We start from the raw sequence: 24,329 nt of genomic DNA on the forward strand, positions 1-24,329 counted from the left end.
TTTGCATATAACTGAAATCTTTTGTTTCATGAATAAAATACTGTGTTAGATCACGCCAATTAGTCAGCAACTCAAAAGACACGTAGTGTTTGTGTGCCATATACGGTTTTCAACAATAGATAGGTTGGCTATGCAATACAGTTCATTGTTGGGGGATTTTTCTAATTTCTACTTATTTTTTTTCCCATTTGGTTTTATCCTTTCAATTTTTTTAAAATTAATTTTCCATCAAGAACATTTTTTATGAATGGAAATCAAGTACCATATCTACGTGCATCTGCATTTTAATTGAAGAGGACTTCAAATGTGAACCTTAATAACAAACTACTTTTGAAATGGTTCTATAGATTTTACAAGAAATATCAAAATTTACTGTATATCATTCAGTCGGTGGCGGCACAGCAGGATCAGTTCTTGCCACGAGGCTGAGCGAGGACCCAGTGACAGTATTAGTATTAGAGGCTGGAGGTTCAGACTTGGAAAATAAATATGTTGATATACCACTGCTGTTGACACACCTTCAATTCTCAGAACAAGACTGGCAATACTTCACAGTCAAACAAGAGAGTGCAGGATATGCTCTTGATGGAAGGGTAAACTATACAAGTATTGATCAAGGTCTAGAACTATTCTGAAAGATCATATGTATTACTAGTATATGTTAATTATAAGCCATTAAAATCAACAGTATACCAATTATTTGAAACCACATTATATAGAAATACATTGAATGTTCACGTTAAATACAATATTTCCTTATTTAATTTTTTTTGTCTTGTTATGCTCTTTCGATTTTCTGTTATACCTTTATATATCCATTAACGCACGTTGGTGAATAAGTTATCTTTTGCGCACATGAAAATTGATTGGCTTTCAGATCATTCACATACATTTTTTATTAGCACTCGGTAGGTACCGCTGCTTTTAGACTATCATTCACCGACTGCTGTAAACCTTGGTGATCAGTATTGGTCCATTTATAAATTAATTGCGTCTATCAATTTTATTATCGTTAAAAAAATAACCTGCAAAATTTCTAATAAAGCCCTCAGATACAGCGTTTTGACTGTTCTTTTTAGATACTTTTCGTTGTGATGCTCTCCAACATTTTGCATTTTTTTGTATAAACAGCTTTCCAAACTTGACCTATAAGGTTTACTTTTATAAATTGTTGCTTGGATGGAGAGTTGTCTCATTGGCACTCATACCACATCTTCCTATATCAATTGTCGAGTGTACCAGATGAAAGTTATTATAGAAACACTAACTTTGCACTCAATATTCATATCCTTTTGTTTTATCTTAAAATAGTTAAACGCTTCAATTCGCCTGCTAGGCCACATTTTTCAGGACTACACATGACAAATTTAGAATTCATTGGTAATTTGAGATGTTATATTTTTACTGTTAGTGTACAATGTCACTGTGTTCTTTTTTAAGCGGAACTATTGGCCGGCTGGAAAAGCCCTCGGAGGAACAAGTATTCTACATCACATGAACCATGTCCGTGGAAGTCCGTCAGACTACGATAGATGGGAAGCAGAAGGTTGTACAGGTTGGAGTTACAGGGACGTGCTTCCGTACTTCATGAAATCTGAAGATGTACAGATACCTGAACTTAAAAAAGAAGGTTCGAACTTGATTAGGAATAAGTATCACATACATGTGTAATAGGTTATTGTATATAACAATCATAACGTCTTTTCAGTGGTGCAACGAAGCGAAAACAAATATATTTGGACAAAAAATCGGGAGACTCAAGATGTATTAAAAGATGCATTACGAAAGAAAACTGTTTAGCATTATTTTGTAATGCAAATAATCATAATAATGAATTGTCTGATAGATTCAGGTAAGAAATGCTCCCTTCTATGTTATATATTAAGCAAACTTATTTAAAATCTTGTCAATTTGAATAAATCTAACGATATTTGATCATGTAACATTTATCCGTTTTATAAATATGCGACACGAAAAAAATCTTTTAAGTCAGAAATCTTTCGTCTTTTATCAGTGTACCGGTCAGTTGGTGGTCCAATGACAGTTTCAATTGAGCCTGGCAATCCTGCAACTGAAATTTTCAAAAGCGCGGCAGCTGAACTTGGTTTCCAAACACATGACTGCAATAGTCCTGACATGATAGGTAAGTCTATGATAAAACAATATTTACACCTTTTATTATCATGGAGACATGATTGCCCATATTCATCTGTGAATTAGTTAGTTTTCTGATGATTAAAGTAAAATCAAGAAGACTTTTAACTGCCAAGGGTTTATACAATGGGATTAGTTTACTAAACACGAAACGAAACGGATGACGACAAAGATGGTCGAAAATCATTTTCTTTTCCCAAAATAATGAATATTGAGAATAGTTACTACCCTGCCCGTGTATTCTTGTTATGACAGTCACTTTATTTGTCTTTAGTATTCGAGAGTATAGCTTATCCTCTTAATTTACATATTTGTGTCTGTTTGTTTGGATTTATAGAGGTTGTTTGTTTGTTGTGTCTGGATTTATTTTTCTTTTTTATAAACAATTACAATGCACTGATTTGTACGCCATTCTGATGAAAACTATTGCAGTTTACGTTGTTTATTTTCGTGTCCTTAACGATTATGTACAAAGTCCCAAATTTCAATGCAGGACACTGTCCGGTTCAAAATGATATAAGAAATTCAGAAAGATGCAGTACTGCTAAATGTTACATCAGGCCAGTGTTGGGAAGACCAAATCTTCAAGTCAGTCTACAGAGTCATGTTACAAAGGTATATTTTAATGTATATAGTATTTGAACCCCATTCCATTGTTGGTGAGCTCTTTGTACTCACGTATACCATGTATGACCTATTGGAATAAGTTATTATATAAAATTGATAGGTGAACGTTACAAAAGGGTCATTCAAACTCATTAGTCAAAGACAATGACAACGCTATGGCAGAAAAGGAAAAACGACAAAATGGCAAATAATAACCACAAAACACAAACATGCACTCATATTCCAATGACAGTCATCACTTCCGGTATTCGTGCTATTCACCAATTTTGAAGAACCTACTTAATTCATTGTTGTGTTCCTCAAAATGCATAAGATAATTGCCATACATATAATTCATACTTTAAAATAAACAATATACAGGAGATGAAAATACGAGAGTAAACTATACATTTTCCTTTTCTTTTAAGGTGGTCATTCATAAAGGGAAAGCTGTTGGGGTTGAATACATGAAACATAGTCGTCGAATGATGGTGATGGCGCGAAAAGAAGTCATAGTGTCAGCAGGAGTTGTAAGATCCCCCCAAATATTGATGTTGTCTGGTATTGGACCTAAAGAACATCTTGAAGAGTTTAAAGTATATATATTTTCATTTCAGGATGCTGTGAAATATTTGTTCGTTACTATATTAGTACTTTCACAATACATGAACTGTTATTATGTGTAGGTTGTAATAGACATTTCAAACAGCTTAAACAAATACAATCGAACAAGTGGAATTTCCTATTTTAGTACTGCATGGAATAATGATTCAAATTCAGATGAATTTTGGATAAAGCATAAAAAAATCAGCTATTCATTCTTGCAAACGTAGTAACAATTCTAATGTTAACGGATATTTTTATTTTTGAAAGTCAAAACAGATACTTAAATGACTCTTGAAATATCATTATATATTATTGTAAAATGAAATTCGTATTAAATCCAGCCACACACATATGTCAGCTGTTTCATGTTTAGTGTGAAATGAAGGTTTCAAATGTTAAATTGACCAAAGTAAGACTTATTATTTTTGAATGAAGTAAATTATTCACTTTACAAGTTGGTGAAACATATCATGTAAGATTGAAACAGAAAACGTACATTAATCCTCAGTGTTGAGAAGAATCTAAAACAATAAACTCGTCTATGTTTTGTTATGAATGCGGTCTGCATACACAATAATTGTATTATTTCTTTCTTTACTACCGTGTTTTGGGTTGTTGTTTTTATAACCTTCGTAGCCATTTAATTATTAACGCACATTTTAAAAAATATGTACGATTATTGTTCGAAAGTTTCTTAATTTTAGTTATGAGTATTATTTTAGTAATTCTGCTAAAATATATCGAGATAGTTTGCGGCAAGTAAATTATAAAGAAAATTATAAACTCTGAAAATCAAACAAAACTTGAAGTACAAACAAAATTTGATAATGCTTACAATGTTTCATTCCGATAGAACCAAAATGGGAAAAATCTCCCATTATTGTCTTTATAATTTGTTGTACTAGTAGTTTTTCATATGTATTTTTCAATTCTTTCTATGTATTGGTTTTCCTCAATGTTTCAAAGATACTTTTAGTTGTACTAACTTATCTCAACTCACTAAAAAGATTGTGTTCATTTCAGATACCGTTGCATGCTGATCTGCCTGTTGGAAATAATCTTCAGGATCATTTACTGTTTTTCATGTCTTACAGAGTCAATGCAAACTGGACGATAAATACACAAAAACTATCGGATTCTGGAGAATTCCTTAAGTATATAATAGACAAAAAAGGTAAAAAAAAACTTTTAAAAAATAATATTGCAGTTAACCTAGCTATAGTTTAATCTGTGAGTAGAGATTAAACGTTGAGGAACCAAAACTCAATAAAGCCATCAGCTGACAACAATAAACTTGAACTGTGTTTTTTAATCCCGTTAACATCTATTGCATTGTCTTTTCTGGATCTCACCAGTGGAGCAGGAACTGCAGATCCTTCCATGAAACCTGTTTTGGTGAGGTTCGTGTTGTTCAATCACTAGGTTTCTCTATATTGTTTTGTGAACCTGTTTGTCTCTTCGTAATTATATTTCGCCATGCTACTGTCTGTTTATATTCCTCCTATGGTTATTGAAATTCTCTAATTTCTATAATCTTCATTTTTCCAATCATTCAAGTTGTTTCTAAAGGTAGGTTAAGGTAGTATATGGTTTTATATTTCAAAACTCTTTACCTACAATTTACGCTTGGTTCTCTAAAAACCATTAATGTCAGTGTTTGTAAGTTTAATGTTCTCAATATGTTGTGTATTAATTTCAGGTTTATATACAGAAACAGGCATCAACGCTGTATTATTTGCTAATCTAGAACAAGAGGATGTTATGAGTGGTTCCCCAGATACAGAAATATATTTTTCAAACATTGCACCTGATGCTAAAGCTTTAAAAAGTGGATGGAAGCAAAATATAAAAGACAAGGTAATTATAGGATTGATTTCATTGGACATTCATAAGAGGCCGTAGGCTCAAAAGAGGGACGAAAGATACCAAAGGGACAGTCAAACTCATAAATCCAAAACAAACACTGACAACGCCATGGCTAAAAATGAAAAAGACAAACAGAAAAACAATAGTACACACGACACAACATAGAAAACTAAAGAATAAACAACACGAACCCCACCAAAAACTAGGAGTGATCTCAGGTGCTCCGTAAGGGTAAGCAGATCCTGCTCCACATGTGGCACCCGTCGTGTTGCCTATGTGATTACAAATCCGGTAAATAGTCTAATTCGGTAGGCCATAATCATGAAAGGGAAGGGGATTGTAGTTACGACGTAAGGAACATATCCGATATCATTTGTGAAACGGTTATTCCATAACGGTCAACCAACTCGTGATGGCGTCCGTAAAATTTACGAAGGGATGATTTCAACTTCACCATTTGGAACTCTTGGTTTAATAGCTTCCTTGTGAGCAGCAAACCTCTATCAAGAAAATCATGATAGGAAATGCAAGCACGGGAATATCGTATCAATTGGGAGATATATACCCCGTATGCAGGTGCTGCTGGAATGTTGCTACTTAGAAATGGAAAGTTCACAATTGGAAAGCTGAAATCATCTCTTTTGTCGTAAAGTTTTGCTCAAATCAAGTGAATATTTGTATGTATGACTTTGATTTATTACATGTAAATCAAAGTCAAAGAGGCTTGTCCAAGTGAAACACCTAAAATTCCAAAACAACTAAATATAAAGCATTCAAAACTTCATATAGGTTAAAGGATCATATTCATAGGACATGTAAAGTTCCGCTGATAGGTCGTATTTGGGCAAATATCTGATGAAAGAACACATTTGTGTAAAATGATGGAACATGGTTTAGTATTGGATTATCTCCCATTTACCAGAAACAAATATCACCTGCAGTACCAAAAAGGTTATGATTTGATTATTATTACAAGGAGAATAAAAATAGAGATTAAAAAGAGATAACTGAATAATAAAAGGAGAGAAAAAAATAACATAAATTAACAGCACAATGACAATTTTGTAAGGAAAAAGAAGGCAAAGTCAAATACTTGAGATAAAAAAATTGCCAACTTATACAAAGTACAAGTTTCCATACATCGTTTACAATGCACAGCTCATATTTACCGAGTTTGCAGAGTTTGATTTTTTACAATACAAACTTATATGTATCTGCAATAAACACTAAATTCTAGATGTGCAAAAAACTGCGTGGTTATGTATTTATATATGATGGATTTTATATGGTACGTACGTAATTAACCTGACTTTCACACAAGGCGTAAAAATTACTCACGAATAAAGCGCTTTATTCCAGACAAAGCTCAAATACACAATCGAGCTGACTTATCCAATTCTTTCAGAGATCGTACAAAGTGCCAGTGATAGAGTTATGAGCACTGTTTGTAAGCAACCCAACAGCACAGTAAACCATCAAAATCATATATCTATAGGGGTGAATGAAACATTTACGTCTTTTTAATTTTATTTTTTTTTGCATGCTACTATTATAGGTGCTTGATCACATGGTTTCGAATGCTACATCAGAAGGGATTAGTATCATGCCAAGTTATTTACATCCAAAAAGTAGAGGAACCATACGGCTGAACAGCACAGATCCATTCGAGCATCCTTTGATTGATCCAAAGTACCTTTCACATCCTGATGATATAGCTGGATTTGTTAGAGGTAAACGTATTGTTTTGTTTATTATTCGTCAGGTATACTGAAATTTCGAATTTTTTTATTGTATCATAAATATTGTTTTTACTAGTTGTTACTGTCGATTTATGTTTATTATATCTTGTAGAAATGCGTGTTAAATTTATTCGGTTTTTTTTTTACAAAACAAAGAATCCTCCATTCTCGTTCTTGTTATTATTACCGTTGAGTTGGTTATTCTTCGACTTATGAGTTTCGATTAGGTATTTAGTCTTTCCATTTTTTCTCTCCATATTTTTATGCAGTAAAAGAAATCTTAATACATATTTTATTTACGAAACTTTTTACATGAAAATATATATATTAGAACATTTGTAGATTAAACCTTAACATTTCTCATTTATCAAACTACCGTTACATGCTGACTTTTTGTATGAAGACAAAATTAATTAAGACTCAGCACGATCACAATAGAAAATGTGATGTTTTCAGTTATCTGTGTAATGAACGCAACGTTTTTTTAAGGTGTCAGATTAATACAGACTCTTGTGCTAACTGAACCTATGCAAAGTATTGGGGCAGAGTTGATAAGACGGGATTATCCTGGACTTTGCGATGACATACCATTCGACAGTGACTCATATTGGGCGTGTTATGTTCGCTCATTTGCTACAACGGCATTTCATCCAGTAGGCACTTGTAAAATGGGTGACATAAATGATCAATCATCGGTAGTGGATCCCTTACTGAGGTAAACGTGCTTTTACTTCCAATTTATATGTGTCATTTTTGACTGGTAGAAAAGGGAATGTTGTATAATGAATGGATTCAATTCATAAAAGTACTAAGCTTATGATTAGGTACACTAAACGCGGGTTTCGTCTTTTAATTATAAACATCATCATCATTGATCAGTCGCTATCTTGGAATCGATTATATGTGATATTGTGTCCCTAAAAATAAGATCTTCATGGAAGATTTTTTAATAATGTAAATCATACGAGGTATTGATGGGTAAGCATCTTTATTCGAGGTTGAAGATGATCTGACAACTCTTCGAGGCGCTATTTCTTATAAACAACAATTAATGTAGTTAAACATGTTAAAGGCAGTAGTACTTTACCGCTGTTTAATTGTCATGAATAGATTCAGCAAAAACAAAAGAGGTTAAAAAACTTAAACTGAAGAAAACACATCAACTATAAAAGGACAATAACGGAACAACAAAATCACTGAACTGCAACAGTAAACAAACACCAACATATGTATCAAGCTTGAAGTTTCAACATTAATTGAACACTAAAAAGATTGGATAATTTATCTTTAAAACAATGATTCTGAGGAAGGAAAAGCCTTATGGTATCTATATATATGATGAGTTCATTTCCATATTATTTTATTATGTGTACATGTTAAGAAGCACGGCTTTAATATGGACCTTTTAAAAAAACCTTAATAAACTAAGAATGACAGTGCGGTATGCGTATTCTGTTCTAATGAGTTTATACAAATTTAAGTAATTTATTATACTTTGTTGAAAGGATTGCACAATTTATAAGATATTTAGACTTGTCAATGATCTTTCAGGTCTAGAACATCTCCTTTTTTCCCCAGTATGTCCTTATGATTATTTTGTTTTATTTATTATAGGGTTAAAGGTATACAAGGATTACGAGTAGTTGATGCATCTGTGATGAGAATTTTGATATCTGGAGAGACCAATACCCCAACAATAATGATAGCCGAGAAAGCTGCAGATCTTATCAGGGGGAAAGATACAGTGTTGGACATACGAAACAAACTAAATACCAAGTTTTTCACTCAACTTGAAGACATTGAAACTTCCAATATATCTGCATGGTCATCCCAACTAATACAAAAGTTGTTATCAACGAACTTGATATGATAACATGTAATTTAGGAAGAAAAATAGATATATTTTAGATTACAAATCCATATTCAAATTATTCAGGTTAATGACAATAAACAGTATATTGAAATAATGACATACAAGTGAATTGACTATTTAATGATTGCCTCCTAGTTTCTTGGTGACTTTGTATCAAAGGAGGTAATGGTGGAGTTGAACATTGTATTTCCAATTATTAAACATGGCGTAATCAATTGTGACACATTGATGACTGTTGTGCTCCTATTTTGACAATTTTACCTATTATATCTTTTTTGTTCACGCATCGGTGTAAATATAATGGAATTTAATGCGACTGTCGTACAAGTGAGATGTTTAGCGCTATAAAACAAGGTTCATTCCACCATTTTCTACATTTGAAAATGCCTGTAACAAGTCAGGAATATGACAGTTGTTGTCCATTCGTTTGATGTGTTTTATCATATGATTTTGCCATTTGATTGGGGACTTTCCGTTTTGAATTTTCTTCGGGGGTTCAATATTTTTGTGCTTTTACTTTTAACTAAGTGTATATTCATTGTACCATAATACATATATTTTGATCATCGCACGGCCTTCAACCATTTCTAAATACTTTTAAAATCTATTTTAACAAAAAAAAACAATGTCTATTCCTTCAAACGACTTGCTTAGGAACCCTAATCGATCAACAGACCTATTCCTGACTTCGTTGGTACTCGTATATAACAGTAGGTTGAATATGAATTCACAGCACGCGAAACATCATTTGAATCATTTCTGTCTCTTAATTTCATGCAACACTCAAAACTCTACATTATTTACTAAACATTCTCAGACATGAAATGCATTTACATTAAAGAATGTATAACAGTTCAAATTAAAATAAAAAGGGCCTGAATAATGACAAAACTATGAACGTAAAACAAGTACTTAAAACTAGACTGCGGACAGGCATACATATATTGAATTTTGTGTTGTTAAATACTTGGGTGATGGCATCCATCCCCTTTTTATCTTAACATTAGATCGAATAGTGGTGTAAGAGCATAACATAAGAACAAAAGCACCTAAAAAAGAGTTACAATGATTTAACATATTCTTGTGTTTAAATCGCAATAAAAGTCACATATAAATCCACTTAGTATAAAACTATAAATATATATAATACTGCATCCATGTCAGCGCAACATTTAATTAGACAAAATGTTTAGTTGTGTTTAAATTCATATAATTTTAAAAGTTATTCAACCAATGCACGTATACAACTAAGTACTTCTGTATACACGTGTTTTATAATTATTACGAATCTACAATGTGTTATCAACAAACATGACAAATTATATTTTCATTCAGTGATTGTTTATCGGAAGACAGAATTAGTACAAACAATACATTTGAGAATGGAAATGGGGAATATGTCAAAGAGACAACAACCGATAAAAAAAAACCAGCCGAAGGTTACCTGTCATAGATTTTCGATTCAGTGAGAAAATTCGCACCCGGAGGTGAACCTCAGCGCTGTTCCTTTACTCAAAAAGTGTACTAGTTCAGTGAAACACACCATAATTAGATGTTCCAGACAGCAGGGATAATCGTCCGAGGTACCGAATTTCGGGATATTGGGATTCAAAGTGTGCACACTAATTTCCTTTTTGTTTCATGGTCATCTTAATTTTTAAATTTCATTATAAATTAATTTGCAAGGATGGAAATCTAAGATGGTTAGAATTGATGACTGACGTCTATCAGCCAACGGTGCGCGCATACTCAGAACGATAATATGTTACATGTTTGAAAGTTATATTCCAAATTGAAAAGTTGACAATGTAAGTGGGTGTTAAGTAGACCATTTTGATGAGTAAACAGGAAACAATACAAAAACGGAAGTACAAACTCAGGAGTTTCCTATGTGAATAAAGAATATGGCTTGTTCAAACCTGTTTTAATTCCACCAGCAGTGTTTGTTGTCTTCAAATAACCACGTAAAGAGTTGGTAAAAATATCTTTTTTCTTTGATATAAATGTTATAAAACTTTGTCTAGGTCATGCAATAGCTACGACGCTGATGGCAACAATACGTCAATAGTATATCGCTGTTCGAAATTCATTAATCGATTGAGAAAAAAAAAGTGCGATATTCCATGTCAGTTCAAAAGAAATATTCCATTTCTTTTACCCTGACTGTGCTAGACATTTTTTTAGTTTTTCAAAGAATTATCTATCCTTTGTAACTGTACAGTTGGCTTGATGTTGGATCAACATTTGAAATAGCTAAGAGCACATGTGGCATTGACCCCCTTTCACTTTCCTTTTTTCAGGGGGTATGATTTTTTGAAAATATAAAGTAATTTATACTTATTTAATGTGTTGTTTTATTATAATACGTCAAAAAAATCACAACAGATACTAGTTAGTGCTAAATCACATTATACGAACATACATGTATATCGCGCCACTGGCACATGCAACAGAGTGTAGATGTAGTACTGTGACTTCATACAACTTTTACCCTCTTCTTTGAATAAAATTCTTGAGAAAGTAAAAGTCCACATCAGAAAAAAACAGAAAACTTAGGGTATACAATACATCAAACAGTGTGAATTGCAAGGCAAGATTGTTGAATGAGAGCATAAACATGACCTCAAATCATAATATAACAAACACTGCATTACTTCAAATAACTTCCTTATGCGTGACATGTTGAACAAAGACTAAGCCAATGTCAGACACAACATTAGATAGAAGCTCCAAATATTTTAGCTAGTAAATGTCTCGGAAATAGATTTGTAAAAAAAACCTTGAATAGAATTATCAACATGGCAGGTGATTAAATACATAAATGAAGAGCATTGCAATCATTTTGTGTAAAAAAAAAAAAAGAGAGACACCTAGACACCTCCACTATGTTACCAAAATAGACCATTTAACAGGTACATATCATATAACACTTAACTTTTCTATGATGATTGGTGTATGCAATGATGTGTTCAATACTTCCGTAACTTATCTATAAAATCCCAGTTTAGTTTGCCTGTCCAGGAACATATTTACATACGTTTAATTTATATAAGCTGAATATGACGACTCTGAGATTTGTTTTTATTATTTTATTTGTGGCCTTGATTTTTCAGCATATAAATGGTATGTAAATAAACAATATTACGCTTTTAAATTGTGATTTTTATAACCTGAGTTATTTTTTACAATTCAAAATATCAATCTAAATATCTTGTATTATCTTAAATGCTGCATTTTAAACTATATTTGTGATGGTGGGCCAAATTTGATTATATGATCCTAGACATTTCTATAAAAAAAATTTAAGCCATTAAAAAATTCATAAACCACCTCACAGTAAAACTTTTAGAATTAAATACAATATCTTATGTCAATTTAAGCTTTGTCGACATTTCCCCAAAACAAATTACATCATGAGGATTAAAACGGTTTGAGATTTGGTATATGTTGAAGGCATCAGGATCACATGTTCAAGTGTAATTTTAGGTGTAAATGAATAGTTGTTTCATTTGCTTTAATACACCATCTGCCAGTGTTCATATAAATCATAAAGTAAATATAACAAGTCATCGGAGTTTCTCTTTTTCAATTGTGATGTCAGTTTTGTGCAATGTGGCGTTCACAGAGTGACGATTATGACTCCCTTTTGAAATCAGACAGCGATAAGACATGAAAAGTGTAAAAGTCGAATTTCTACCCTCAATGATTTCGAATGTTCTATCATTATATGAACGTAGTCGCATACGTTTGTAACAGATTCCTACAGATCGGGAATGGTCCGGAGAGGTCGGCCACGCAGCCCGACAGTTAGGTGCGTCCCGTAACATTCGGGGAGACTTTTTTGTCTAGTCGGACTACAATCATGACTATGTCGTGACAGGTTCTGTTTTATCGGTTGTCCTACTGTCTATATCGCTCTGCTCAGCTCTTAATACGCCGTATCAGAATCTAATGCACTCTAGGTAATATTTTCAAAAGCTTACACCAAAACGTTGTGGTTGGTTTAAATTGTTGCAAACAATGGAAATTCAACCAATAACGTAATGTTATTTTCATTTTGGTGTACCAACAGTGAGATTATCCATAGTCCTTTAAATTCTGAAAAGGCGAATTGAATTGCATATCACGTCTTTGTGACGTCAAATATGTTTACTTTAAAATAACTTTGACCCCGACATAATGTTTGAACCGACGTTGATTGGTTTGATCCGAACTTATCAAGTGATATTCCGGTTTGCTGGTGAAACAACAAAACACTTCCAAAAGACACAAATACAGCCCGATAAGTCAATTAACAGGTTATCTGCATAAAGATATTGTTCATTTGTCCGGCCAATACAATGCGAATGTCACTATTTGCGTGTGCGTGAAATAGAATTTTCAGCGTCACCAGAGGGTTGCAAATTATATATATGGACATAAATTTAATAAGCAATGTTCTGCAATCTTAAATTGTTCGGCGCCAATCTTGTAACTGGCAATTATAATTGTTGTGTTCGTCAAATATAGTCCAATATGGACAACGTATACATTTTTTTAAAATCATATACATGTCATATTTGTATTTCTATATTTATGGCTTTACATCGTAAATAAAGGGAAGAAATTACTTTTAAAACAAACTTGGGACGTGTTTGAATCATGCATTTTAAGGTAACGTACGGATTATGTCTGAAGCTGTCAAACAGCATTATAGTCCCCTTTTAAACATCAACCTATTTATATTTTGATCGAGAGGTGGGAGAGTTTTCTATTCCCCCTTTTCCATTTCCACAAGTAAACAACACTGTAATTTTTATTAAAATAATGAAGGTGAAATTTTATTTTATTAACATTAGAGGGTTGGGGTGACACTGGGTATTTTTTCCCCCGAATCCCTGTTTTGATTATCTTTACCACCATTTATACAGATATAGCGAGTCAATTGTTTTGTGAAATAATAGTTCTCCGATCAATTCTTGTCCTTGTCATTTCAATTATTTGTGAGTCTTTAAAGATGCATATCAAATGTACATCTGTAACGCTGTAAAGCTGTACATAAACTGTACATCTGTAAAACTGTATATAAACTGTACATGTCCATCTGTAAAACTGTATATAAACTGTACATTTTTAAAGCTGTTTATAAACTGCAAGTCTGTAAAATTGCGGATTAACTGCACATTTTTAATCTATGTATAAGCTACCCATATATATTCTACCACTGCATCTTGTGTGATTCGATATATATCCGCAATTTATATACAGTTTTACATATGTACCGTTTATATACAGCTTTACAGATGTACAGTTTTATTCACAGTTTACATATATACAATTCGTCTACCCGGACAAATAGCCACTCCGTAAAAGTTAATTTAAATATTTGACAGCATTGGGTTATATTTTATAATGATTCACTTGTAGTTAAATATGCGGCGGAGATTATGCTGCTGAATACGTGTGTGATATAGGAACATGTTGTAAAGTAAATGGTATATGGGATTGTCTTACTGACGAACAGGACTCAAATATGTGTGAAAAGTAAGTCAAATACAGTATATGCACTTTGGGCTCCTTTTTCACTTGTAATTTCAAAACGTGGTATCAACAGAAAGATAGACAATTGTAATATAGAATTGACATAAAGATGATTAACATCTCACAGCTTTGATAATTTTGGTAGCATTCAGACATACTCCTCTCCAAAACGTTTTCTAAGAGATATTTATAAAGTTTCAGATAGTTCATACGTCAATGTTCTTTATTGTGTCCAAATGTAGATTTTACTACATTTAAGAGTTCAAGAGAATGACAGGTACAAAAATTAAAACTGGTTTGTTTTCCAATGTTATGATGTACCTTTGTCATTACATTGAAGACAGTATATGATGGACTATATATTAAGTACGACTTTTTAACAGTATTCCTGCGATTATATCTTGGTATCAAACAGATTCATTGTATAAGCAGGGTGTTCAAAATCGATTGCGTGTGGGTTTTGTTTTTTATTGTTTACTACTCAACTACATCATCTAGACAAAATATAATATTTCTGGTTAAAATGTATTTCAAAACCTCGCTTTTAAATATTTCTAATTATATTTCATTTTTTTTAACAGGAGGCTTGTCACACTTAAATTTTACAAAAGTTAAGTTTTTAGTTTTTCGATTTTTGTTTTTTGTTTTTTTTTTTTTTTTGTTTATTTTTGTTTATTTTTGTTTGTTTGTTTGATTGTTTTTTTTGTGTTGTTTTTTTTTTTGTTTGCTTTATTATACGATTAAATTGAATAAGGAAACGTTCACGTGAAAACAACAACCGTCAGCTTTTTCATAACACCTAGGATTTACACATATTAAATGAATGGATGTTTCAAGTTTGATTAATAGAACAAACGCGTGATTATCTTTAGTCCGATGTATGTGTATTGTTTGTGATTGCAAAATAAATGGGCCCAAAAGATGAAAATAATATTTTTTACTATACAACTCCAAATGCTATTTTTCCGTTCAAACATTTAATTGAATTATTCTTTCAAGCATTGGGTATGACCGTTTTTATCTATTCGCCCTAACACTGTATTACTTCTATATATTTATATTTAAAACTATATAATTTATTTTTCAGAACTAGTGACACTTCTGGTTGGTTTATAAAAGATGAACAATCTGTGTTAATCAAATGGTCAGTCTCAGATAATTACAAGAAGCGTACACATCAAACACAATGCTTATAGCTTTTATCATTCTGTTATAGGTAAACCTCTGTTTACTCTAAGCATACAGTAAAAAGGTAATTTAACAAAAACATGGAACACCGTGGAAAATTCAAAAAGGAAAGTCAGTAATCAAATTAAAGCTCAAACAAATCAAATGAATAAATACCAACTGTCAAATTCAGGACTGTGAACAGGCATTTTCTTATTTAGAAAATGATGGTTAAACCTGGTTATAGTGATTTTTCTGAATACACATCAATTTTATATTTGTGTTTTTACTATTCAATTTTGAAATATATTACAGGAATACATGGCACACCATAGTCACTGTAGTTGGTGGTGTATCTATCTTTATGTCAATTGTCGCCTGCCTTGTACGAATGAGCCGCCATAATAGAGCAGGACCGAGACGCGATGATGAAGAACGTTTTGCCCACCAGGAAGTGCGCTCTTGAAACAATGAGTCAACTGAAGATGGTACAAAAAATGACAGAACAATTGGAACAAGCAATGGTGGCCAAAACTGTTAACAAAAATCCTTCCCCCAAAAATTTTATTTTAATTAATTTAATAACATCTAAGAACCTAGTTGTATTTTGATTATTAATGTCAAGGAACATGTAGCAGCTCACTTGTCTATTTTTTATGTATACGCATTCATACTAAAAAAATGTTTTTTATGAAACATTCACTTCATATGTATTTTAAAGAGAATTGTTTTATAAGAACAGTAAGGATTTTAATCAAGTTAAATGACGTCAATGTACAATGAAATTAAAATTAATAGACATATTATTAGATTAATCCCAAGTCCCAATATACCACGATCGCACCACGCTCACCGCGATCTAAAATAAATTCGGATCGTGGTGAGGTCGCAGTATGAGCGGCATGAAAATGTAAATTTTCGTTGGTTTTCACGATGCTACTGCGTTCTTATTACGCTTCTACAACGACCCCGCTACGATTATAACACAAGGACTTTTTTTTCACATAAATCATTTTACACTTCGTAATATAGTGAAGTAGCACTGATCATATCTTACTATTAAAAGCATGTGTATAATGTAAAATAAAAAGTGCTTCAGTAACAGGATATATTTGTACTAATAAATACTAAATCTTGTGTTAAATTTAAATCATTGTTTTATTTTAATACAGACATGAATTACATGTCTATTTCTATCGTATCTGTTTTTTATACTATGAAATTTTAATTAAAAAATATCATATAACAGTTGCCAATATTATTTTCAGGTCTATGTATAACGTATTGACTGAGTGAAAGTCCTTAATTTATATTATTACATATATTTTATTACTAGTAGCGCATTATAGAACCATAATAGAACCCCGAACTGCGATGGTCATTCTGAGGTGAGATGATTGGACGCTGAAATGCGTTTTTGATCACGGTGAATTACGTTGCCAGTAATCTGTATGATTTTTTTTACGTTATTGCAGTATACTTAAACTATACATCAATTATAAGCTCCCTATCGTAGGAGGATATATATATATGAATGTTACAGCACTAATCAGCTCTTCATTAATTCATTTATCCATACAGCTTTGGTTTATTCTTTGTTAAAATCAATCTATTTTGTCATTTATTTAATATTTCCGTCTGTAGGTACTATCTCGTGATATCGGAGGTTTGTTTTTGTCAAGTGGCTTTCGTTGTTTTAATCAAACAAATGTCAAAGTTTAAGTATTTCCGACAATTGGTGTGAAACAGTGGAAAAACGTTTTATTGGGGAAAAGTAACAATATTTCCTCACCAGTTTAAAATTCTTGTTATCAATTATTTCATATTGTTTGAATCGGTGCGATGTACAGCTTCACACATTGTATAGTTACCTGGCTATTTGTTTTGCTCGGTTGCTGTGTCGTTGGTATATGCCTTATATCATTTAAATAGAATCATTTGTTAGTTAATGATTCAAGAAATCAAGTTTCAATCTAACAATATGAATAGAAAAATGTGATATGAGTGCAAATGAGACATCCCTCCATTAAAGTCATTATGTATTACAAAAAGTAAACAGTTAAAGGTCAAGGTACGGTTTTCAACACGGCTCGTTTGCTCCTAACGAACAGCAAGCTATTAAAGACCCCAAACAAATTAGTGCAAAACAATTCGAATAGGAATCTTTATAAAAGACTAAAAATAAGAGGCACCTATGAAATAAATATGTTGTATATTTTTTGTGTTCCCTTATGCATAACGGATTGTTGTTCAGTACATTTAGGTCATTTCAAGATTTATGAGTATGTGTGTCGAAAAATAAAACAAACGTCATAATAAAGACATATATTTTTTGCAAAAGATTTACTGCACATCAAACAGTAAGTTACATTAAGAATCCATGTCCGTTTTCTTCATCTTAGCTATATAAAAAATGAAGTTAAAGTAATTCATTTTTATATATTAAGTATCTGTTCTTTCAAACCAAACAGTTCATTACTTATAGTTATTGTGCTCATAACAAGTCATTTCCCTGCCACATTCTGAAGCCTGTAAAAAGTAAATTAACAAAAATGCCGAACTCCAAACAAAATTCAAAACGAAAAGTTCCTTATCAAATGACAAAATCAAAAGCTCAAAACATCAAACGAATGTGGAAAAAAATCATATGCCTACTTGGAATAGGCATTTCTTTATGTGGAAAATTGTGGATTGAATCTGGTTTTATAGCTAGATAAACCAGATTCCTGTATGCGAGTCGCATAAAATTCCATTATATTGAAATTGATATGTTAAAAAAACAAACAGACATAACAAGTAAAATTGCCAATAAACTCACCATAGATACCAGGATTGAAATTTTGTATTTACGCCACTCGCGCGTTTTGTCTACAAAAGACTCATCAGTGACGCTAAAATCTAAAACAAAAAAGACAAAAAGGCAAAATAAAGCAACATAGGGTAGGGTATGACAGTCAACATTGTATTAAAATCTTAATCACTTTAAAAACAAATAAATATGTCAACAATGAAAAAAAAAATGTCGAAAACAAGTCATTACCCTGCCACATTATGTATGTGCCTGTCCCAAGTCAGTAGCCTGTAATTCAGTGGTTGTCGTTTTTTAATGTTTACATATTTGTTATTCGTTAATTTTTTTATATAAATAAGGCCGTTAGTTTTCTCGTTTGAATTGTTTTACATTGTCATTTAAGGGCCTTTTATAGCTGACTATGCAGTATGGGCTTTGCTCATGGTTGAAGATCGTACCGTGACCTATAGTTGTTAATTTCTGTGTCATTTTGGTCTCTTGTGGAGAGTTGTCTCATTGGCAATCATACCACATCTTCTTTTTTTTTTTTTATATTTAAAGCATAACACAACTACACATTGACGGAATGTAAAATTACCGAGCCACGGCAAAGATATAATACAAAAACATGACTCTACAGTAAAAGTATTTATTTACAAAGTGAAAAAAAAGAACTGTATTACACTTAATTAAGATCATAAACAACAATTAATAATACATTAGTTGTTTTTTTTTTGTTGAGAATCATATTAATGTTTCGTTCATTATTTTATATATAAATTAGACCGTTAGTTTTTTCAATCAAATTGTTTTGCATTTGTCATTTTTTGCCTGTTATAACTGACTGTGCGGTATGCGCTCATTGGCAATTTATTTTTGATAAAGTACTATCATACCAAAAAGCTGGATTTTCAAACAATCAAAATGATTTGTAATTTTACCGGTTTTGTGTTTTTCCAGATTGTAACATTTGTACTGAGTGTGAATTTGCAGGGTGTATGCTATATGCATAGCAGGAGAGTCTCATCCTACTTAGGTTCGGTGTATGATATATGCATATCAGGAGAGTCTCATCCTACTTAGGTTCGATGTATGATATATGCATAGCAAGAGAGTCTCATCCTACTTAGGTTCGGTGTATGGTATATGCATAGTCGGAGAGTCTCATCCTACTTAGGTTCTTTCCACCAGTTTGTTCTTGTTGCCTTGATTTGATTTGTATTATTAATAAACGGATGTCACCTGAATTTGAACAAGATATGAAATTTCCAGAAAGCATCATAGTATTACGATTATTTTAAATGTAACAAAGTTTTTATAAATTGAAATTAATTATGTATAACCAAATTATGTTCATACCGTACAAGTCTTCTGAGAACAATTCAAGTATTGTAAAGAACTTATGCAGTTTGCGTTTTAATAAACTAAAGTATAACTTTTTATTTTTAATTGATTTGAAATCATAATTTAAAGGGGCACTAGCTGTCAAATTCATGGTCACCGATTTGACTCAAATTCTCATATTTGATTTATAACAATGTAAAACATTTATCCAAACTACCAAAAGTCTAAAATAACCAGTATACAGAGCATGGCGTAGATAATATGTAGGTTCGTTTCGTGTGTATGTTAGTCCAGACGCCATCTAATTAACTATTGGTTTGACCTCAGATTACCATATAAGCGATGTAAACATAAATAACGATACGAATAGATTAAACCAACACGTGCAATTGGATTTTTATAGGTCTGTTTGATTTTATCTTATAGATTAAAAATGTATGTGTCTCATTGTTTTTAATCGTATAAGAATGATTCTATATAGATCGAATCAGTAATCAAATGATTTACCGTATAGTTTCACTTTCATCGTTGACATTCTTTTTCTTTAAATAACCTGTACACGTATAATGCATGCGTTGTCAATCTCTAGCTAGGGGTTAAATTGAAGTTCACATGAATACGGAATTAATGAGGTCGACTAATTCACTTGCAAGTGCAAAAGTAATTATCAATGTTTCATCGCTTAATTTGACGAAATTGAACCATTTTCGCTGCTAAAAGCGAATTATTATTTCACTATTTCATTTTCATTATTGATTGAACAAAAAAAATCTTACTTAAGATTTTTTATATATCGCGTAGCCAGTGCCCCTTTAAGTGCCTAACAGTAATGTTAATACGTGAACGAACATTGATAATAAAGGTTAATTAATCAATCATTTGTATAGAGACCAGTTTAATGAAAAGAGCAATACTTAAAGGAATTACAGTTATCGCTACATAACACACAAAGACGGTCGTCAAAACGGAATTTCACGCTTGCTGTTATGCTAGTCTCGAATGGACTTATGCACATCTGTAGCGATTAGGTCGTTGGTTGAATGTTATATCGAGTATACGTTTCATACCCGCTCTAATAAGAATTGTCAAATCATATTCAAATTTACACATTGACCATATTGATATCAATTACAAAACTAAACTTTAGCCTTTTCACTGACGTAAATAGTAAAATAACAAAAATACCGAACTCTGTATCTGAAACATTATCCTGTTGCACTTAATTTCAAATTATTGTTAGTGTATACAAAAATCTAACATCCATAAATACTGCATTCTCATATTTCCTCATGAAAAACTACTAGATAAACCTCTATGCGACCACATGAATGTATCACATTGGTTTTTTTTCTCCTCTGCACCATGATTCGATTTTTTTCCGATGAAAATCATTGTAGTAACCCTTAACATATCATTGCCTAACTGTTCACTAATTATGATGTCGGCGAAATTCATCATTATATAGTGTAGGATGATTTGATTATATATGAAACGATAACAATCGTAATACTCAGGCATTCTTTAACATATGACGTTCTAAAAAAAATAATTAGTACATTTACAAATCAAATTCGTTTATTATACTTTTTGTATGATCTCAAACATTGACAGAAAATTAGTGAAGATTGGCCCGATCAGAGGTCTTATGGGTTCAATGGAAATTCTACCAGAAAAATTTTATCCGATATTCATGCAAAGCCCTTCTATTGAATATCAACCCTTGAACATTTTAGGCAAAAAGAGCCTGGTCTTCAAAAGTATCGTAATGAAGATATCCCTTGTGAAAGAATTGATGACTCACATTTAACTATTCTAAGATATCTTATTATGTAACTATGTTTATAATGTGTGAGTTACTTATACGCTTTCACATGATTCCAAAAACAAAACAAAATGTTGGAAATCTTTCAATTACGACAAAGGTGGACAGAATGATAGTCAACAAAATCTCTAATATTATCGCACAAATTGTTCACAGTCGAATGAAAAATGTGGTTTCAGAGAAGAAATAGTTTTAAAAAATCGAATTTAATTTACAAACAAACAAAAAAAGTGATATTGTTACATATATTATGCGTGAAACATAATTTATAACAGAAATAGAAAATCTTTGTCTGTAATTACTTGTTGGATATGATATTAGAATTATCGTTATTATTGTTATTTTTTTTTATATAGTATTTCGAAAATCATTGTTATAACCCATCCATTGTTATCCCTGATAGCATCTTTATCGTGTTTTACAAACCTAAACACTACCTAAAAAACTGAGTATCTATACATCTGAAAAATTGATGTTTATGATAAAAAAAAATACAATTCAGCCATATTCGTTACATAATTTATTTCGTTTACTCTTGGACTAAAAGTTATCTCAGAGATGGCCATTTGACATTTATTTTCTTGTCACGTTCATTCATTGAATCAAATTACCCATAAAGTGGAAAGTTTGTTTCTTTATAATTTGTCTTCTCCCCGCTGTGATTCCATTAAAAGAAGAAATTACTTCAGGTACATTTGTTCCTTTGAGACATTTGAAGAATTAATATTATACAATTATGGCCCGTTGAAAAGGTGCATATCCAAAATTGTCAACACGAGAAGGTTATTTCATTAAGGGCGCAGCCCGAAGTGAAATAACTTTTAAGGGTTGACAATTTTGGATATTCGCCTTTTCAACGGGCCACAATTTTTTTATTATACCGAACTAATAGTGGAAGGGCATTTCGAACACTTACTATAGTCTATATCTTTAACTTAACACACAGACAGTGACTGATATTTGAAAATACATTTGTGTTCGAATTTCTCGAATTTACAACAAAAGTAGAATCTTTTTGTCAAATATTGATGGCACTGAAAAGGACCGTTTATAGTAAGAGATATCATCGGCTGCTGGCACTCTCAGCTCTATTGATGTCCAATGCCTTATTCCTTCGTCTCTCGATGGGCTTCCAGTGTAACGTGAACGATGCCATTTTGTTTATTTACGTCTGTGACGTCATTTTCACGGGAGGTAACTGAAGTACAAATAAACAAACTCAAAAGGTTATTCACCGGTGAATAATAGGGTTACATTTTTAGGGTTATTCGTCCTTCTTTGCAATTGAATGAAAAACAACTGAATTATTCCATGTCATGTGATAACGTTTCACCCAATAGAATGGTTTAAAATATATGTAAGGTATAATAATATAGTTTAACCTGAAAATGAATTAGAATTTAAAAAATATTCATCATGCCCATTGTAATAACCATAATAGATATATATATATATTTATTTATTATTTACCAATACGAAGAAGATATTTTTTAAAACAGACTGCTAGATAAATACTATCAATGGCCCACACTTTATTCAAGTCTTGGTGATAAACAATTAAAACAGAATCTGCTGTCTTAAATTATCTTATTCAGCTTAATTTTCATTAAGCAAAACAAAAAGGTTCTCTGAGTACCTTAATTAAGTATTGGCATCGTGTAATACACCGGTTTGTAATAATAGGATTACACTGAATAAAATGAAATTTAGCACGACTGATTAGGTTCTTTTCGTTTTGAATTTTCCTCGAACTTTTTAAAATCAGTATTTTTGTGATTTTACCTTTTAGGGAGCTTTAAAACCAGGTTTGATCAACCATTTTCTGCATAAGGAAATACCTGCACCAAGTCAGGAATATGACAATTAATATCCATTCGTTTGATGAGTTTGAGTTTTTTTATGCCCCACCTACGATAGTAGAGGGGCATTATGTTTCCTGGTCTGTGCGTCCGTTCGTCCTTCCGTTCGTCCTTCCGTCTGTCCTTCCGTCTGTCCTTCCGTCTGTCCTTCCGTCCGTTCGTCCCACTTCAGGTTAAAGTTTTTGGTCAAGGTAGCTTTGATGAAGTTGAAGTCCAATCAACTTGACACTCCGTACACATGTGCCCTATGATAAGATCTTTCTCATTTTAATGCCAAATTAGTGTTTGACCCCAATTTCACGGTTCACTGAACATAGAAAATGATAGTGCAAATTTCAGGTTAAGGTTTTTGGTCAATGTAGTTTTCGATGAAGTTGAAGTCCAATCAACTTCAAACTTAGTATACATGTTCCCTCTGATATGATCTTTCTAATTTAAATGCCAAATTAGAGTTTCTATTCCAATTTCACGGTCCTCTAAACACAGAAAATGATAGTGCGAGTACTATGGACACATTCTTGTTTATTTTCCCATTTGATTACGGACATTCTGTTTTGAATTTTCCTCAGAGTTTAGTAGTTTGGTGATTTTACGTTTTCACACATACTGTAGAAATCCACCCCATAAAAATACGTTGGAGACACTATTGATTGGTTTGGTTCATTAAAGCTTACCGTACCTTATTCAGCCAAAGACACCTGTTATGATACCTTTAACATCATTCATTTTGTTCTTTAATTTATTCTAGCGCACCGTGATATCACTATAACTGCAATAAATAGGTCTTTAGCATATTATATTTAGTGTATGCCAATATAGTCTTTTAATGAATAAAGAACCATACATAAGGGAAAATGCGCTTCATGTGTTATGGTAAAGAAAATTAATCACCGCCTTCATTTATTAGATTTGATTTGGTTCAACGTAATTTGTACGATGTTTTACGTTTGCAGTTAGATTCAAAACAAACCGGACATAGCTA

The 24,329-nt window shown here is 32.0% G+C and overlaps 2 protein-coding genes across 2 annotated transcripts in view; both read left to right on the forward strand.

Annotated features, from left to right (window-relative positions):
* The first annotated feature begins 399 nt into the window (after positions 1 to 399).
* Positions 400 to 9,090, forward strand: LOC143066337 (glucose dehydrogenase [FAD, quinone]-like). The gene is made up of 10 exons (XM_076239300.1): positions 400 to 593; positions 1,441 to 1,630; positions 2,015 to 2,143; positions 2,648 to 2,769; positions 3,189 to 3,356; positions 4,390 to 4,540; positions 5,066 to 5,223; positions 6,788 to 6,962; positions 7,461 to 7,686; positions 8,586 to 9,090. Exons 2-10 carry the CDS (start codon positions 1,495 to 1,497, stop codon positions 8,839 to 8,841), a joined length of 1,521 nt encoding a protein of 506 aa, XP_076095415.1. The 5' UTR covers positions 400 to 593; positions 1,441 to 1,494; the 3' UTR covers positions 8,842 to 9,090.
* A 2,744-nt stretch (positions 9,091 to 11,834) lies between these two features.
* The window catches only part of LOC143067280 (uncharacterized), a 35,447-nt gene continuing 22,952 nt past the window's right edge, over positions 11,835 to 24,329 (forward strand). The window contains exon 1 of the mRNA XM_076240408.1: positions 11,835 to 11,967. Within this exon, the coding sequence (XP_076096523.1) occupies positions 11,904 to 11,967 (64 nt within the window). The 5' untranslated portion in view covers positions 11,835 to 11,903. The remainder of the gene's footprint in view (positions 11,968 to 24,329) is intronic.

The sequence above is a fragment of the Mytilus galloprovincialis genome, chromosome 3, assembly GCF_965363235.1.
Source record: "Mytilus galloprovincialis chromosome 3, xbMytGall1.hap1.1, whole genome shotgun sequence".
Taxonomy (NCBI): Eukaryota; Metazoa; Mollusca; class Bivalvia; order Mytilida; family Mytilidae; genus Mytilus; species Mytilus galloprovincialis.